This window comes from Mytilus californianus, unplaced genomic scaffold (assembly GCF_021869535.1).
Source record: "Mytilus californianus isolate M0D057914Y unplaced genomic scaffold, xbMytCali1.0.p SCAF_15, whole genome shotgun sequence".
NCBI classification, from domain to species: Eukaryota; Metazoa; Mollusca; class Bivalvia; order Mytilida; family Mytilidae; genus Mytilus; species Mytilus californianus.
Genome location: NW_026262637.1, coordinates 26,230,903 through 26,251,202, shown reverse-complemented (window position 1 = coordinate 26,251,202; position 20,300 = coordinate 26,230,903). Strand labels below are relative to the sequence as shown.

General features: G+C 30.0%; 1 protein-coding gene across 25 annotated transcripts in view; it reads left to right on the top strand.

Moving 5' to 3' along the window:
- Nucleotides 1–20,300, top strand: part of LOC127725762 (rho GTPase-activating protein 20-like) — a 190,903-nt gene that overhangs the window by 147,296 nt on the left and 23,307 nt on the right. For all 25 annotated transcript variants that reach the window (XM_052233001.1, XM_052233003.1, XM_052233018.1 and 22 more), the window contains 4 exons: nt 3,559–3,669; nt 9,579–9,670; nt 18,566–18,677; nt 20,197–20,261. In XM_052233001.1, the coding sequence (XP_052088961.1) occupies nt 3,559–3,669; nt 9,579–9,670; nt 18,566–18,677; nt 20,197–20,261 (380 nt within the window). The remainder of the gene's footprint in view (nt 1–3,558; nt 3,670–9,578; nt 9,671–18,565; nt 18,678–20,196; nt 20,262–20,300) is intronic.

Below are 20,300 nucleotides of genomic sequence, written 5' to 3'. Positions count from 1 at the left end.
AGCTCTCCAAGGGGGTAATATGTATAAAACAATAATGTCGCTGAATCACCGAATTACAATTCTGTAACTATCGGCAAGCATCACTAAAATCGTCCGTGTTGAACATATTCATATGGATGTCATGGTTACATGATTTTGAAAGGCAGGGTATGATATTTATTGATCTATTCATAAAGTATTCATAAAAAATCTCTTTTGGTGTCATTATACACCTTATATTGACTTCAAAACAGATTTTAATTATCTTAAACCATAGAATTGTTAAAATATGAGTCTTATAAATATAAAGTTTTTATGTTGTCGACATGGGGTGGTCTTATTTATAATGTCAATTGAATGAGATTGATGACCTATTCCCCTGATTTATTGAAATATTATCAGAAAGTTAAACTTATGTAATGGATACTTGAATATAAACTATACACCTACAAGTATTTACTGTAATTACTATTGTAAATGAATTATACAGAAAAGTCATTTTTATTGCAAAAAAGATGAATCGGAAGTTTTCGTTTTTATTTTTTATCACCCTTTTTTTGTGGGGTATTCTGTCTTTTAACTAGTCTGCCAACCCAGAAATTTCTCTTAAAGATATTAATTATAAAACAGAAAAACAGGAATCACCAAAATAATTTGTATTATTATTGTTTCCCATCACCAGAACGTGTTTTGCAAATAAGTTTGGAATATACTGTTTGCAAGGTCAAGGTGACAAACTTAATTCATATCCAAACTTAGAAAGTTGAGCGTCCTAAAAAGTAGTAAAGATTTCCTTTTATTATTTATGCACACTATGACAGAAGGTGTGCCGCAAATAGTGTTGGAAGTTTACTGAAATGTCAAGGTCTCAACCTTAGCTCAACCTTACATGTTCCATATCCATATGCAGTTTGATTGCTTGTCTCCTGAAGATCAAGGTCATACACTGATGATATTGAGACTTTATAATTAGGCACAAAGTCAGAGTGTATCTCAAAAAGGTTAAATTTCCAACTGCAGTGACAAGGTCACAGACTTAGGTCAACTTAATATAACCCATATTCAAATGTACATTTATATCTAGATGAGAATAGGTGAATGCCTATAAAGATATTATAGATACTTGGTATGATTTATCCACCATTAGAAGATGGTCATAAATCTCTTTTGAATGTCGACACCTGCAAGGTCAACATTTAAATAAAAGTTAAGTTACATTTATAATATGTTTGTTAGTTGAATGCAGATTGATAGCAACTGAGGGTTTGTTTCTGTGCCTTAAGTGTGAAATATGCAAGTTAATATCTGATCGCCAACATGTTAGATAGTCCTTCAAACTAGTGTGAAAAATACAGGTTAATACCTGATGCTGCCAGCATGTTAGATAGTCCTTCACACAAGTTTGAAAAATACAAGTTAATAGCTGATAGCCATCTTGTGAGATAGTCCTTCAAACAACTGTTGGAAATTCAAAATAAAAGTTACCAACTTCTGGCCAACAAATAAGATAGTCCTCCAAACGACTGTTAGAACTTAGAACATCTTCTTAATCAATATGTATTTTTGCTATTGCTATTGATAGACAATACATATATACAGAGGAAGTTTGGCAAATCATATTAATATTTGCAAAAGGGTGGTCTAATTAAGAGTCTTCAGAATAAATCCTCAAGTAGGGCAATATTTTGACGGGTGATTGTCACACCATACCAGTTAATCCTGATCAGCACTATACTTAACAGATTAAAGTCTTACATACTAATATTTAACAGATTAATACAAGGCTGTCATAATAAGTGATCAACATTTTACATCACCAGACCTTAATGTGCCTTGTCATGGTTAGTTGATACTTGTCCAATCTCAAGTGTGGTGTCTACTGAGGTCAACAATACAGTATCACTTTAAAATTCTACAAGTTTTTAGCAGAGTCACAGTTTATTGATAAATATCTGTTTATCTTTCTGTTTTGATTTAACACTGATCAGTATTGACCATAACTCAGACCAGTCTTTCTGCATAAAGACTTGGTCATATTGTCAGTTCTACACAGAACTCTATAACATTCAATTGATTATGAATGTTTTGGAAATGTTAACTATTTAGTTCATGAAGATTTCGTCTTGCCTGTTACAAAGTCTATGTGGGCAACTTTTCAATAGTGATGGCAGCATAAACAATTATCCCTACTTCACTGATTTCACACGGGTGAACACAAATTAGAATGGTCCTCAGGAAGTTTATGATGAGACCTTGTCACTCAGTCACTGTGAAGTGATCTTGACATCCTTATCATGTTCCAGTGGTATCATAAATTATTCAGAATTAGGTCTGCTCTTCAGTTACTAAGGTCAATAATATTTGGTATGTATGTCTGTCGTTTAGAGTATATAAAGACCACCTTATCCTTGCAACAGCTTTTTGGGGGTCCATATGCCTGTCCCTGTCCAACATATGCTTACTTTGCAGTGGCATCTGATATTACCGGTACTGCTCTTCATCCTGGTTGTCCCATTTTGTAGAAACTGCCTATTGCACTTATGGTTAATTTGTTCTCATTCTGAATATTCATGAAATATTTGCCAATGATTTTCTGCAAACAACAAACATCAATCAATCAGAAATTATATATGATACCTTAGAAAGACTTGTGCTCATTACAGGTTTGATTTAATTTTGATCTCTTTCTGAGAGTTAATACTTTTATTATTGTAGCAGGCAGGATATTGATTTTCTGTCATCCATTGCTTACTTACTTATAATGCTGTTGAATGTTTTTGTTTTCCGTTTGTTTGTTAGATTGCTGTCTCTTTAACATATACCCCACTGTTCCATTTATTATAAATGTGAATTTATGTCATCCTCTTACTGCTAATTCAGTAATGATCAGACCTAGGGTATGGCATGTATCATGTACATGTTATTATGAATTATGGAACAATTTTACCGTTCATATATACTTTTAATATATTTAATTACTTACTCAGAAATTAGATGGGGTATAGAGACAATCATATTTTGTTTTCAGAAAAAGCATTTAATTTTGCAAGATAAAAATAATTGTTTATAAAAGTTTTTTGTTATCACACAGTGCATGGAAGGCATAAAAAATTGAATATATCATAAGTATTATTATCTTTCAGCCCTCTTTTATGTTACTGACAACTACCTTATTTCTGCTCCACAGATCAAGTCTTTCTAGCAACCTATATAGTTTTAATTTCTCAAATCAATAGCAATAACTGCAAGAACGCAGTTTTAAGTGTTTTTAAAACATCGCCATAAAATATGTTTCCTTGCAAGTTTTTATTTCTTATTTATGAAAAATAACTTATGATGACACAGGTGACCTCTAATGTGTATGTGATTTATGGAACATAAATTCTTAGCGGAACCCATAACAAATTTGGACAATTAGAGATGTATTTTGGTAAAGTAATGTTTACATCTCGTTACACACTTATTTGCATCTTATTATATGAAAGGGTTTGTATTGAAAAACAAGATTATACCGAAATTGTATGATTTTAAAACTTGGAAAATCTGGGAACGGTTTTATTTTGCATTCATTTGTTACAGATGGTAAAGGAGCATGAGGATGAACTTGGAACATCAGAGAATCAAACAAAAATGGACAGTATTCAGTTACGATTCCCAAATGATGACTTACAACTTGATGATAAACAGCAGGTTAGTGTTACCATGGAAACAGTTTTAAAATAGTAGTTAAAGTCTGATGGTGAAATAAGTTTGGTTGCTATGGATTTAGGTACCAATGTTTTACAGGTAACTTAATAGTGGGGATTGCAAATTCAATTCTTATTTATTGGTGACATTGGTGTTGCTCAATCTTTTGTTTTTCTGCAAATTTTTTTGTGGACTTGTGTGTCTTTTTGCCTCTTTGTCAATTTTCTTTTTGGTCCTGGTGTTGTCTTTTTTCTTTCACTTATGATTTTTCCTTGGCCCTTTGGTTTCTTTTCCCACATTTTACTCCTGTTGTGTTCAATCAAAAAAGAAAGAGTCTATAATGCAAAATGATTTAGGCACATGGTTAAAACCTAATTGTGCTTGTATTTATGCAAGCAGGTTGTCAGTTACAGTGTATGAGCTTCAAGAACCAAATAATAATCATAAATTTTAAATGCCAAAAAAATTAACATTCATGTGCTTTCACTTTAATGGTACAGTTTGTTTATATGGGCAATTAACAAGCACTTTAACTTGACATTTCCTAAAAGATTTTTTTTTTATTTCAAAAAGTGCTCCAGTGTGTGGAGCAAGCATTATCTAATTGTTTTTAAGAACCTTCAGTAAATTACAGTAATTATAATCGTCAAAAGAACACACAAGTTTGAAGATATTATTATGATTATAAAGTTTATATAATTTTTGTGAGTAGAAAAATAATGAGAATATAAGTTGTTGTGAATGTGTCAAACTTAGATTTTCTCTTATATGAATACATCAATAAAGAAATGATATCATGTTTCTGTATATTGTATTGTCATTTTGTTTGTCATTTTTTTACTGGGTAACAAATAATGAAGATTTAAGACAAAATTTCTTGATTTTCCATCATTGCATGGCACCTGAGTTTAGTATGATTTCACTCTTCCTTTGATAGTTTGCACTCTAGAATTATTCTTCAATTCATTTGTTTACTATTATCCAGTAGTATAGTATTGAATGGTCCTCAGGAAAATTAATGTTTTGATCCGATTTAGTCCTTCATCAATAAGATATTTATAGTAATAAATAGTAGATTTTGTACTAGTTTGACTGTGACAGACATTTATAGATGTTTGGTTTTAGTTGTTTTGATAGTTTCTGTTTATGGTATGGTTTGGAATATACTTATTTAGTCAAGTTGCCTCTAGCAGATCTGAAACAGTGCATTTTTTTTGTGGTAAGGAAAATACTTTTGATTATTTATTGTAAAGTACTGTAATTAATATTAGCATAGGAATTTATATGGGAGGCAACACTTTCATGTCTGCCAGGAAGTCAATTTCTGTTGGATAATACTTTGAATTGTGTTACTGTTTCATATTACTCAGTTCCTGTACTGAGGAATGATTTTTGATATTTGGTCTGGACTTTTATAATGATAAGTCAAAGTGTTAGCAACTTTCAGATCTTCCAGGCAGTCACTTCCTGATTGACAATACTTTAAATTGTTATTATACCTAGTAGATATGTATTTTTTGTCAAGTGTTTCTCTACTGATGTAGAAAGGAATGATTTGGAATTTCATCAGGAACTTTATAAGATTGAGTTGTACCAGATAAGTGATTTCAGATGTAATTGTTTGATGATACTTTGAATTTTTATTATACCCACTGAGGATGGCATTTTTCATTATTGCTTATAAATGAGTTGTGTATTCTTTACACCACATTGCATGCAAATTCTTTTTGTTGTTGACTTTATAACTGACATATTCCTTAATTTATATAATCTTACTTGGTTATTGTAAGAAGGTTCTCGTTATAGAATACATATGGCCATTTTATGGTTTATATCATCACTTTTCACCTTAAGGCTTGAATTTCTAATATACTTATGAATACTATCAGAAAGAATGTTTCTCTTACGTTCAATGTTCGCATACTTTTCAGTTGCTAAAAGGCGGAAATACTTGCAATAATATTGTGTTAATTCATTCAATTAAAATTCCAATAGCTTAAATTAATCAATCAAAATTTAAAACTTGAAAGTGCTACCGTAAGGCAATTAGTTTGGATTGTTGAATTATTGTTTTGTTTTGTTTATTATACCTAATATGAGGTTTAAACCAAGAAGTATTGAAATTTTAATCTATTTGAATTCAAAACTATTATTTGTTGGATTAAATTTAATATGTGACCTAAGGAAATGCAGTTGATTATTGTAATAGAATGGAGTTCAGTCAGGCAGCATGCTAATAAAGGAAGCAATTGACAAGTCCTGTGAAAAGTTGGCAAGCTTCTTTCAAGTCTGGAGCAAATGACGTTATGAATAAATGCAACTTAGGCTTCATTTTGTTTAAGTTATATAGTTATATAGACTTATTCAAGGAGTAAATGTGTAAAGCCTTCTTATTGTCATGGACAAATCTTATGTTGACATCTTCTAGTGAAACGTATTGAATTCCGAAGGATAAAATTGACACTTCATATTACCCTGTACATTATGATTAAGTGCTTATTTTAGATTTAAGACATACCGATATTTATCAATCTTTGCATGGTATCTACAATTTAACATTGAACTTTTGTTAAATGCTATATCTATTTTAAATGTTATTGTTACATTGTAAACATTATTGTCTTGGCAGTTTTAGTCAAGAGGTCAAACCAATATTCATATATTGTTTGGATGGTTTTAGAAATGTATGACAGTATAAAGACAAATTGCGCAAACTTTAAATATGCGACAGTGAAAATTTGCTCATTTTTTTGGACATAGAATGTGTTAACCGATATAACGCCGAGATATTAACGTGCTAAGGTGAGTGTCATAGCTTTTGTTTATATTTTTCTTTCAAAAACATGGTTTTGATGGATCATTATGGACTTCCTATTAATTACTTGTTGACTGCATTTCTTAAAGTGAAATATGTTGGACAATAAGGACAGAATCTGCATTTTATAACCTACTATAGTTCAAGACAGACTTTACAATTTAAGATGGCCCATATTATACATCTAGTCATAAAAGTCTTGTCTGACAAGAAGGTTCAAGTTTTCTGATTTAAGTGCAGCAATAAAAGTTGTTTGAGTGATATTCAGGACATTCAGCTTCAGCTCACCAGGAATCAAAATTTTAATCTATTTTTCTTGTAATTTTGAAATTCACCAATGATGTTTACAATAGCATCGTTAGTTGAGCATGTATTTTTTTGGTTACTACTAAGTATATACCTTCTAGAATATTTGAAGTGGGTGTCTGAATATATGAGGAAGTAGCACTTTTGTCAATGCTTAAGGCTGTCAATGAATATCAAAGTAGTATCAATTAGTGAACAGTTAAAGCTCTCTTGATCATAGTAAAATGACCAATACACTCAATAGTCTTAATACATGCATAGAATGCTTAGTTTCACCAGTTCATTGCAAGCTTTTCTACCTTATTTCTTAGTGACATTATAGGCAGTATATGGCCTATTTTATAACTGTTTTATGTTACATATGTTTATATCATTGAATGACCCCAATAACCAACCCATCAGACATAACTGTCATTTTAGGATGAATATAGAAATAGGATATCATAATGATAACTGACCATGGGGCCCACTGGTGGAGTAGGAACCGTTTTACCTTTCACAGAAGGTCATCCCAAGTTTTCGATGGAGTTCATGTTGCTCAAACATAAGTTTTCTATGTTGTGTGTTTTGTCAAATGTGGTTTGTCTTTTAGTCTTTTTCATTTGGCCATTTATGAAGTTGTCTTTGACTTTTTGTTTTTGGTTGCAATCTTGGTATTTTTTTACTGAATAAAGAATGCATTTTTTCAAAATTTAGATAAGGGGCAACTACCGTACATAATTTTTCTGTGGGCACAGTCACTTGTCATATGAAATGTAGAAACATTAAGATGTTATCAAATTTTGTACACACAACAGTGTTTCCAGAATAACCTTCATCAGTTATCTGGTACATCCAAGGCAAAAAGTTTTGAAGCATCAAAACCATACAAATTCTTTAAATAAAAGAGCCAAATTCTTAAGGTCTTGTAAGAGAGATTCAACATTAATTTCTGTGCTGTACCCTCAAAACTGACAAGTCCTTTTACAACTGTTTTGGTCCACTGATAGCATTATAAACATATGATACTGATTCAAATGCTCATCCTAAACATGTATGAAATATTTGCCACTGGACATAAAGCAACCAACAATTAATCTGATTCAAGCATTACTTACACATGTTTAAATACGAATTACAGGAGATAACTTTACTTAGACAGCAACCCAACAACACAAAAAAATAAGATGTAGTAACATGCATTTGTTTTCAAATTATCAGAAATACTATAAATCATTTGTTTATTACAGCATCTTCATAAGTATTACGGCTATATAAACTGAGGTTTTTACACCACATCAGAAAAAAACTAGCACAAGAGGGTGGTCCATTGTTAATCATCTACAAAAAACATGATAGAAACATGTTGTTCAAGTCTTTCTAATATTTTTAACCAACCACAAAAATGTTGTTATCACAATCACTGTGTCTTTGCATCTATTTACGTCATTGTCTTATGACCTTCAAATGTATGTTTCTTAAAGTGTAGATATAACTGTAAGAAATCATGGCATGAAAGTGTTGATTTAAGAAAAAAAAATATGTTGGATTAAAGTGTTGATCTTGTACACATACATTAAATATGAGAAAGATGTGATAAACGATGTTCCTAGTATTTGAATGGTTGCAGAGATATTTGAATTCTTAAAAATAAGTAAAAACTCATGACACACCAAAATCTTGACGTCACTACATTTGTACTAGAAATGTTCATTATGTGAGCAGTAAGAAGCTGAGGGTTAGACTTCTTGCAGTTTTAAGATATGGAAAGATGTTTTGATTGTACTGATATGAAAAATGGGTTTAACAATTCAAAATCAAGAAGATCTTGCATCATATCTGTTGGCCAAGGATAAATTAGGATTATCAACTTTCGTCAGTAAATTCAAGGTATAGTGTGATGATTTATAAAAAAGAACAATAAAAAGTACAATGTTCCTGGTATGAGTATCACTATAATATATATTTTTCTATCAATGTCATTTATTCTTAAATTTTTCAATAATTCACGTTTTTGTTTTCCCTGTAGTGAAGGTTTGTAGTTCCTGTTGACAAAGGGCTATAAATGGAAATATACCTTCTTGTCTTTTCAACAATAAGGAAATTCCAAACATGTTATATAATCATATTTGGACAAAAACTTTGAAATTTTAAACTTTGGATTTTATTTATAGTCATCTTAGTGTTGCTAAATAAAACAATGCAACATTAAAATTTGTAAAGAATACCTCTGATCTACGCTTTTGTGTTTGTCACATCTTTAAGATACATAAACAAAAAGTAAAGATATGGAGCATGAACTAATAAATGTTTCAATAGGCTCCTAACCAAAGGCATTCCGCTGAAATAGGAGATTAAAAACTAGGAGGCGGTGGTGTATTGAAAAAAACAAAAAAATTGTTGAAAAGATTTTAAAACTATAGATTGTTAAAGAAGATTTTGATAGAAAGGAAGTTGAACAGTTAAACAGTAGGTGTTTATACATATTTAAGTTGAAATATTTCAATGGAAGGTTTCATAATTGTTGAGATTTATTTAGCTTACAAAAGAAAGTGATGATAATAAGATGGATTATGGTAACCTTAATCTTATTTTAAGACAACATAATTCATGATGTTTTAGACATTACAAATATTCATATTTTAAGATTTAGAATGAAGTGGAACAGGTTAAAAGTTTGAAATTTTGTAAATTTGCATGCACATGTTCAAGTTGAAGATAATGAAATCAGAAATTTATGAAAATGAATTGTATCAAGATCAGTATCAATGTCAATAGAGTTCTAAGAAGAATATTTATTTTTTACTTTCAGAAACGAACTTCTTCAGCGAAAAGAAGAAAGTCAGCACCAGGAGCTATTCTACTTAAAAGTATTGGCAAATCTAAAAGTTCCAGTAATTTGTGGTAAGTAAGGGTAGATAACTTTGAGTCTTCAAAGATTGAAGGTAATGTGGCCTGATATATAAGGCCTTCTGTTAATTCTTTGTAAATCTAAGGGCCTACTGGTGAACAAAACCTATCTAATCTCACAGCACCAGATAATTGTAAAATGATCCATATTTAGCAAAAGTCTGATGTTGAATGTGTAGGAAACTTATCCTTTGACTCTTAAAGGAGGGGTGTAATTGGGGGGTATCTGCACGGATAAACGCGAAATAAAATTGCAATTTCACGATGAATGAACAATTAAAAATTTCTTGCACGTTGATCTTTTTACCGATTTCATGAAATAAATGTGAATAACAAACCTTTTTCACGGCTGCATGTGAAATAAAAATGGCAAAACACGTTGCAAGAAAATAACCCTTTACCACCCTCTTAAAGATTTTAGTAAAATCAAAAAGATCTATTGTACTTCAACAAACATAACCATGCCATCAAATGTTCTAGTGTTCTGTGCTAGGATAAGATTTTTGCAAGTTATGGCTCCTATTTAACTTTTCATATGACATTGGAGTTTAGTCTCCTCTTGATAAAGTATCCAGATCTTCCCAATAGTGTTTATGTTTAATTTAAGTCATAAGTAGACTTATTAAAACTTACAGTAAAATTGTCAAAATTGTATGTGTATATACCAGTTAATGTATTGTAAGCTCATACATAAAATTTTAAAACATTTCAATTATGGCAAAAATTTGTTTAACTATAAACAAGTATGTAAGTACATTTCATAAAAACTGAAGTTAAATAAGTTAAACTAGGGAAGATTCTTAATAATAATAAACATAAATGCATTTAAGTCATTGCGCTCTGTAAGAACAGAAAGTTTATCACAGTATAAGTGGGGATACATCCATCATAATGAAATAGCCATTACAAGATGTTCAAAGAAAATCGCTGGTAAAAGTTTACACAAAATATTATCATAATAACCAAAGTTTGTAAACACACTTTCATCGTTTACTTGTAATCTGTAAATCTCCTCATCAAAAAGATGTAAAGAAAACCTTTAAACCTGTGATGATCTTCCCAAACTTAATGAAATACTCGTAAAGATTAATCTCTAACTTTCCAATGGTGGGTGTTCAAGCAAAGTTGCTACAAAGCTGTGGAATTTTACACATCTTCAGCTGTGTAGAGATAAACGTATCTATCCCTAGGATTACCATATATAGTCAATCTCATTTGAACATCTGGATCCTTAATCTACTTTGTTTAACATAACTATGTATCAGTGTAATTACATCGTCTCATTATGGTATGTCTCATTTGCTTTCAAATTCCAGTCACTATGGTTTGTTGTTCCTAAAACCACATCCATAGTGACTTTTATCTAGTCATTGGTATATACAGATGAAGCTGCAATCCCACACAATATTACATTTATGTAGAACTCATTACTAGTTGACGCTATCTCAAAGGCATATATTGGGAGGAAAAGTACTGTGTGATATAAAAATAAAAGATTAATAAATGCTTTTTATGCTTTTGAGTTGCAGATAGATTATATATATCAAACATATGTTTTTATTCATACACTTTATTAAGAAACAATTAAATTATCTCCCCTTTCTGTCAATAGGAGCATCTATATATTAGAATACCTCTTACTTACATAAAAAAAGGAGTGAAATTAAGCTGCCTAAATTCAACCAAATTCTTTTGTTAATTCTAAGCCTGAAGAATTTGTCCTTTTAAGCAATAATTTTATAAAAGAGAGATATCAATGTTCATCGGATTTTTTATGATCTATATTTGGCTGTAATATCAACTTTCTTCTTATCATGTTATCTTAATAATTGTAAATATTCCATGACCTAATATTTTAAAGCTTATAAATTGACAAGGAAGACGTAGCAATAATTTTATTATGATTTCTCAAACAGACTTATTTATGGCATGTTTATATTGTATAAGGAAATGGCAATGACAAAGGTTTAATAACAAAATATGTCTTTATGACAAATTAGTGCATCATTACATAAACTATTTCCATATGTTGTTGACGTAGTGTTGTAAAAATAATAACAAATAATATTTTTTATTTAATATTTTGGATTTCTCTTAGCAACCATGTTCAAACCTACATGTATGTGTATACTGAAGTAGGTTGATGGGTTTTGTTTGAATTTAAAAGTTCAAAAACCTGCATTTCTTAAATATAATAAACAATAATGAACTTTCTTAAAGAGGTTCATACGAAAAGTCAACAAATAAGTTGACATGTTTTAAAGTTCAGAAACGTGTTTTGATCAACAATAGTTAACTTCGTATTATCACTGTTTCCTTTCCTGTTTAAGTTCAGTTTTTAAAGTTTTGATTCAAGGCCATTGTGGAGAGTGCATTATGTAAAAAAATTACTATTTTTTTGGCTCTTTATTCTTAGAGTGCTATGCACCCCCATAATCAATCAATAGTTAAGTGCAAAAATTACCTCTGATATCAAAATATATAATTAAGAATGTGAAACATTTCCTTAAGATACAAGAAAATTTACAAAATATTAGCTTATTTTGATGGAACCTTTCTTTTAGATACATGTTCATGATGTTGATAAAAGCAGCTTTTGAAATATTTCTGGCAAAAAAATGTCTTGATTTGGTTAAAACAATATTTTCATTCTTTTCTTGACCACTGTGGTTTGATAGGATATAGATAAAGCTACATGGACTTCTTGCATCTGAAAGTACGGGTCATGCTGTGGAGCCACTTTAGTGGAGGGATCATATAATTTCTATGTTGATGCCCTGTTATAAACTGTTTTTGACCCTATCTATAGATGCATTTATATGTACTTTCATGTCCTTAATTCATTTGAAATATTTGCCACTGGACCTGTAATCACTGTTTTCTCTTTATAAGGGATCTGTCGTAAGCCACCATATATAACATCTCATAAAGAGTTATTTGTTTACAATATACTAGAATATTGTACCTATGAATTAACAGAAAATATTCTGGACCAAAATTCAAGTCAAATTAAGTCCTGATACTAATATAGATGGTCATTTCTAAAGATCAGACGAAGTACGGTACTATTGTAATGTACTCTATAAAATGACAACAAAAACAATTTATGTTGGATGTTTATGTGAAATTACTCTGCAAATAAGATTTCCAATACATTTACAAGTCAAATACACAAGTATAAGTTCATTTTATAAAGAAGTACATTTGAAACGCAAATAAAGAAAAATTAGTTCATTAAATATTGGAATAATATTTGACATAATGCAAGGAACTTCAAATATAGTCCCGTCAGGTTTGTAAATATCAGTCAGTGATCAAGATCATATGTTAAATTTCAATTTATTCCATTTGATAATAAGACCTTTGGACTACTTATATTTCTATGCTATTGTCTTGGTGCTTTTTTATTGAGGTAAATTAATATTTACTATAATTTGATTTAATTGCTGTCAAATGAACATAACTTGGTCTTCATCTATAATTTGATTAGTTCATTTAAACATTATTACAAGGTTGATTTATACCAAAGATTTCCATTGTTAAAAGTTAAATAATATTTCAACAGATGTAGACATATTATAAGTTACTCATTCATAAAAATTGAAAGAATTATGAATAAAGGGAGATGTGGGGTATATGAAAATTAGACAGCTACCCAACAATGATCAGGTGTCTTTATTATACATTAAGTTGTTTACATCCACATCTCATAGGCAAGCATACCACATCTTCTTATATTTATATCAAATCCTAAAAAGTTTTTGAGATTAGATTTAACCGACTATAGAAGATCTGACATCAACCCCAGGTCAGACATCAGAATGACATCTTACGTGTGAGTTAAGTTTTTCAGTCAACCCCATTGTTTTACCTTTATGCTTTGTTTTAATTACGTCAGTAATCAGTTTAATGAGAACAGTCAAAATAGAATGTTGCTGTTTGTTTGAATTGACTATATTTCTACAAAGCACTTTCTTTACAAATCTGATTTGCATATTTTATAAAATTATTGAGTAAATTTCAGTTACTTCTTTTAGAAGGTCCAATTCAAGTCTCTTAGAGTCATAGAAAAGAATTAATGTTCATTTTGACATAACTGTTCTTAAAGTTATATAAAGAGCTTTCACCAGTCGTAAATATTGTTATTATGTTGAATTTATTTTCTGAAAATTGAACTAACATGTCTTCAAAAGCATAATTGCCACGTTAATAAATAAGTAAGTTAAAGATCCATATCTGATTTGTTAATCTGTTTTTTTTCTTAATATATTCAGTGGGTACTATCACCATATATGTCAAATGTCATATATTTTTTCTCTGCCAGTCACAAATGTTACAAGAGGAAAGGAGTAAAAAAATAAGGTTGTCAGTCCATTACTGATTTTTATAGTATTTTGTCCATTATATAATTTTGCAGTAAAATTTTGTACCAGTTATAAGGTATTAAATGAGCAAAGGTTAGTGGGCATCCAGTTATTTCAGATTTGGAAAGCTGATAAGTGGCAATAAATATATAACATTTTTCTTTTTAAATTGTTTTTTCTTCTGATTGAGAAAAAAAATAATAAAATCCTAAACTTTTAAATTGTTATTTTCTTCTGATTTAATTACCTAAAAAGTATTTTTCCTCAATTGTGAGAATTTTTTCTTAGATATAGATGTTATCTAATATTCAAACTACTGGGTTGCTACCAAATTTTTAAACAAATACTGATCATAACGGTATTTTACTAAACTTTTTACTGGTCATCATGGTTATGAAGGACGATGTATAAAAAATAATAGCAACATAGTGTTTAGTTTGAGTAAAAGATATCAGTTTGTCAATGAGAACTGTTATTGTACTACTGGCTAGTGCTTTGATTTGCACACTTTTTATAGGTCTTCCAAAAAATGGAATTTATTTCTCAGTAGCTAGATTTATTTCAGTTATCACATAAGATGATGAATTAAGCAGGATGTAATAATTTTATTTTTTATTAAATCTTATTAGTGTTCATTTATAGTGTAAAAGTCACTTATACCTATTATTTTGAAGTTTATTTAAAACTTGTTGCAAATATTATCTTTTAAATGATGTACTAACCCTACAGAAAAGAAGTACAGATTATTTTAGTAGAAAGGTCCTCATATATGACCAGTTATTGATAAAGGTTACAAGGTCAAATTAAATCACCAAATATAGAACCAGATGTCCAGTGAATGTAGTTGATATCTACCAGTACAGAAGACTTAGATTATCACCACTAACTTATGTGTTATAGTTTCATTCTGGTTGTTTGCTAAAACATGAGAAGGTGCTTTTTGTCAACTAATACTGTTTATTTGAGAAATTTTCAGGGGGAGTTTATTTTTGCTTATTTTATGATTAAGCTAGATGCAATCGCAAACATTTTTTTCCCATAAATTTGATTTTCAGGAATATCAGAATTAGAGTCTAGAAAAATGTTAAAATAAAACCTTGGGAACAGGTTTGGTCCAAAAAATCTGAAAATTATATCTCAGCGAAAATGAATACCTTTTACACTATGTGGTTGAGTCTTTTGGTTTAAGAGCCAGCAGAAGATTGTTGGTTCTTCCACAATCAAAATTAAAACATTACAATACTATGCACAAAAACCTGAAATATAGAATTTAACTCTTCCTGTTCTGTAACTTAATATTTACCTGTTTTCTAATTATTTTGTTGGTTGTCACAAAGGGGTGATGTATGAACTAAAGAATGTAAAAGAACATCATGATCTCACTATGAACCAAAAATAGTTTTTTAGTTGAACAGTGCCTTTCTACCTTGAATAATAAGGCCTTTCAACACAAACCTGGTAAAAAACAACCTGGCTTACTCATTGTAAGAATGTTATTTTTTATCTCCCTCTAGGTGCTGCTTTCTGTCCTTTGAAGATGTTTTTTTTTTGTTGGAGGATGCTAATAAATGAAGCAAAAATATGTATAAGAATACTGATTTTTGTCGAGCCTTCGACTTTTGTCGAAAAAGCGAGACATAGCGATCCTACATTCCGTCGGCGTCGTCGTCGGCGGCGGCGTCCACAAATATTCACTCTGTGGTTAAAGTTTTTGAAATTTTAATAACTTTCTTAAACTATCCTGGATTTCTACCAAACTTGGACAGAAGCTTGTTTATGATCATAAGATTATATTCAAAAGTAAATTTTGTAAAAAAAAAAATCCATTTTTTCCGTATTTTACTGATAAATGGACTTAGTTTTTCTGCCAGGAAACATTACATTCACTCTGTGGTTAAAGTTTTTGAAATTTTAATAACTTTCTTAAACTATCCTGGATTTCTACCAAACTTGGACAGAAGCTTGTTTATGATCATAAGATTATATTCAAAAGCAAATTTTGTAAAAAAAAAATTCCATTATTTCCGTATTTTACTTATAAATGGACTTAGTTTTTCTGCCAGGAACATTACATTCACTCTGTGGTTAAAGTTTTTGAAATTTTAATAACTTTTTTAAACTATCCTGGATTTGTACCACACTTGGAAAGAAGCTTGTTTATGATCATAAGATAGTATCCAGAAGTAAATTTTGTAAAAAAAAAATTCCTTTTTTTCCGTATTTTACTTATAAATGGACTTAGTTTTTCTGCCAGTTAACATTACATTCACTCTGTGGTTAAAGTTTTTAAAATTTTAATAACTTTCTTAAACTATCCTGGATTTGTACCACACTTGGACAGAAGCTTGTTTATGATCAAAAGCTAGTATCTAGAAGGAAATTTTGATAAAATTTTGTTCCATTTTTTCCGTATTTTACTTATAAATGGACTTAGTTTTTCTTCCAGTCAACATTACATACAGTCTGCAGTTTAAGTTTTTAAAACATTTATAAGATTCATAAATTATCCTGGATTTTTACCAAACTTGGACAGAAGCTACTTACAATCAAAAGATAGTATAGAGAGGAATATTTTAAATTTTTTTTTCCTCATTTTTGTTGAGCCTGCGATTAACAGCAAAAGTAGGCGAGACACTGGGTTCCGCGGAACCCTTACGAATTTTTTTTCCAGGCAACTAACATTGAAATCGGATTTATTGTTGACGTTAACTGTACAATCAGTTATATACTGAAATGCAGAGCTTCTACTGCTATCTTGCAATTTTGACCATATTTATTTAATCTTTTATAAGAAGGTTAAACAAATATGAGATTTAAAACCAAAAATAGATTAATTTTTTCTAATTATAAAATTAAAGTGAGGATAATTACAGGATTTTATTTCAGATAGCCGTCATTCTGGAACCAAAACGATTTGTGTCTTTGAAGTTCATTTTATTCTTTTAAAAAATATTGTGATAATGGTTTAATTAGGGTCATCTTCTTTCTTGTTTACCTGCTAGGAAAATTCTACGCTGGCTATCTTGTCTTTTAAAATTTTTGGAGGCCTTCCATGTAACCTCCTTATGTGTTTACTCATTTAAAACAAGTACAATTTATAACAGTTGTTTCATACCCTAGTGATATTTTTTTTCTGTCATTGAAAATGTATTCATTTAATTTTTCTAAGTATATTATTCCATTAAAATTGTCTAGATATTTGTCCTACATTTTTGGCTAATAACAAAGGAATTACATTATTTACATAACATGCTTTTAAAGTGATTATCCATTCAAAAATATTTTTCTAACAGAGTGGGGAACGTCTTATGAATGAAATTCACAGCAATTGTAGGATTACTCCTACTCAGTTGTAAAAGAATTTAATGAATGAAATTTACAAAAGTAAGAAACAAACATGGGTCAACATTCTGGTTTGTTTTAGAATCGTTAGAAGTACAAGATTTCACTCCATCAAATTGATCTGTCATTCCATGTGACATTCATGTTTTGTTTTATTATAAATATCCCAGACCACATGATGCATCAATGCAAATTTCCAAGGTTTCCTAGTCCATTTTAAGCAACAATTTATGGATAGAAATGCATCTTTTCCTGTTTAAGTAGTGTGTGGTGAAAGTTTTTTGATGCTTTTTTTTTTGTCTTTTCAAAAACAAAAGAAATGTATGATATACATTTAAACAGCATATCAGTTATCTGAGCTGAGCTAAATGTCTTATTTTAATTTTTCTTCTTCTATCCAACATGGATACTCCTCATTTTCCAATGGCAGTCAAATTCACATTGCAAAACTTACATTTTTCATTGCTTGTTTATTTGTTCTCATTCTAAATATGCATGAATTATTTGCCACTGCACATTATGCAAACATCCCAATCAATTAATCAACCCGTTACTAAATAAAAGTGTATTGGCCTGGGTTGTTCACATTTAGATAAAATCCTCCTTTTCAACATTCCCTAAATCTTGACCTGCATGTTCCATGTTGTTTTCTGAAACAAATTAAAATTAAACTCCATGCAACCAATCAATTTAATTTATCATAGGAGCGCTGATATAAATGATTCTTTGAATATAATGACACAATGTTTTGAAACAGTTTTCTGTCCAAGGGAAAATTTCACATTAAACATGACAACACAAAATGCATTTGCATCCAAACCAGTTTTATTTCTATGAAATGAGGTTCTGAGTACAAGTTTAGCCATAAATTTTGAACCATTAGCTGTATACTTTCAAAACTTTGTCCTAAATGTAATTGAATTAATGTTTTAAGTGTGATAAATTTTCTTATTTTGCATTAGCAGCCACGGTACTTGTGATAATGACAAGTAAACACCTGGGATAATGTTTACAAAATGCCTATCATTTATAACAGCAACTAAACACTTACTAGGATAATGTTAACTAAACACCTGGAATAAGGACAACTAAACACAACACTGTAACAGTTCCAATGACACAATTGATAACTTCTCAAATAAGGGTAATGTTATGTAAGTTATAAACTTTTTTTTGTTTTCAGGGCTAGTGCAAGCATGGGAAAAAAAGAAACAGATTTGGCGAGTCCTGCATCCAGACTCCCAAATCAAGAAAATCGTCAGTTTGTGATGGAAGGTCAAGTACAGTTTGCTACAGTAAGTTTTTTCTAAATAAAGTTCATAAATGAATTTGATGAATAACAATAGCCAGTATAAAACCAAAAACAGAAAGTAGTGACTGAATACTTGCAAGACTACCAAAGATTATATGACCTTAAAGTGTTATAATGTCACAACACAAACATGACAGGATCGTAAGGTCAAATACCAACTCAAAAAGTTTTATTACAGAAATTCATCTTCATTAGGACAAACCAGATAAAACAATATGTCAAAAACATTTTATTGTCATTTGCATAGTAAAACAAAGAACAAGTTGTGAAACACACCTTGAAACCAAAAAAATAAAAACCAAACTCCTAGGTTGAAAACCACAGGTACGCCTAAAAATATGTCCATAATTTATCTTATGTGATATGTATCATGAAAAGATGTGTTAATTATCTTAAAGCAGTCATATCAGTTATAATCTATAGAAAAACTGTTTATAAATGAATGCCTCTGAATAAAGAACTCGGCTTTTGAACTAATTAACCATGATTTATGGGTGTCCGATGATTCTCGAACTTTTGTCCCATTGGTCATTTCGATAGTCATCCCAACAAACCGACAGAGTTAAGATTACAATATTATAATTCTGTGCTTACACGGATGATGTGAGACGCATATATTTTCCTGAATGGTTCATTGTACTACATCCATCATTTCCAGTGATTGATTTTCATATTTGTTGTTTTTTTTCTTGTTTTTGTTTAAATTGCAGATTATGGGAATTAAAGTTGAATGATCAATTTAAACGATAGATAAATCATAGACAATTTTGGTATCAAATAATTTTCTAATAATGTCATATAACCAAATAGATTATTCTCATGGGGTATATGATATGGCATTCTTATTAACAAAGGTCAAAACTGCGTTTATATTTTGGTCCTTAAAAGATTCAATTCAATTATTTCAAAAAAGAATTCTCAGATCGAAATAGTGATAAAAAAAATTCTGCTTTATTTGCAAAATATAAAAGAAAAAAAGTATAAAACTGAAAACTTTATAGACAGCAAACTTCTCATTAGAAATTTATTTTCTTACTTATTTAATTGCTGAGAAATCTAGGTTCCCTTCTTTTTTATAGTAAATTTGTGTGATACTAAAGTTTTGAAGAAATTTGTTACCTTTCATGAGCATTAAATATGGTGATCTAGTGTACTAAACTTTTCTTCACAATAAGAAGATTTAGATAGTTTTTTCTTGATATGAGCTGCGTCGGATAGAAATCAACCTATTTAAGACTTTGGTTAATTTTGGAACATTCAAATACGAAATTAAAGATGAATTTTGGTCTGTTTTGTGGGGCTCTTATAACAATTCAATTTTCAAACAGTTACAGACTTTCTGTGGAGATTTTTTGAAACAGAAATAGATTAACAGATGTATTGATATTCATTTGCATAAGGTCGATTTCTATCTGACACAGCTCATATAAAGTGTATTGGGATCTCCTGACAAAAAACTAGAAGATATACTCTTACTTAATCCAAATTTGATAATATTTCAGGGTGTACAGATACAAGATAGATATATGTTCCTATTTAATGACCTTTTACTGGTAGCTAAACAAAAGTGAGTATCAGCATCTTGATATTTTTACATTTACAGAGA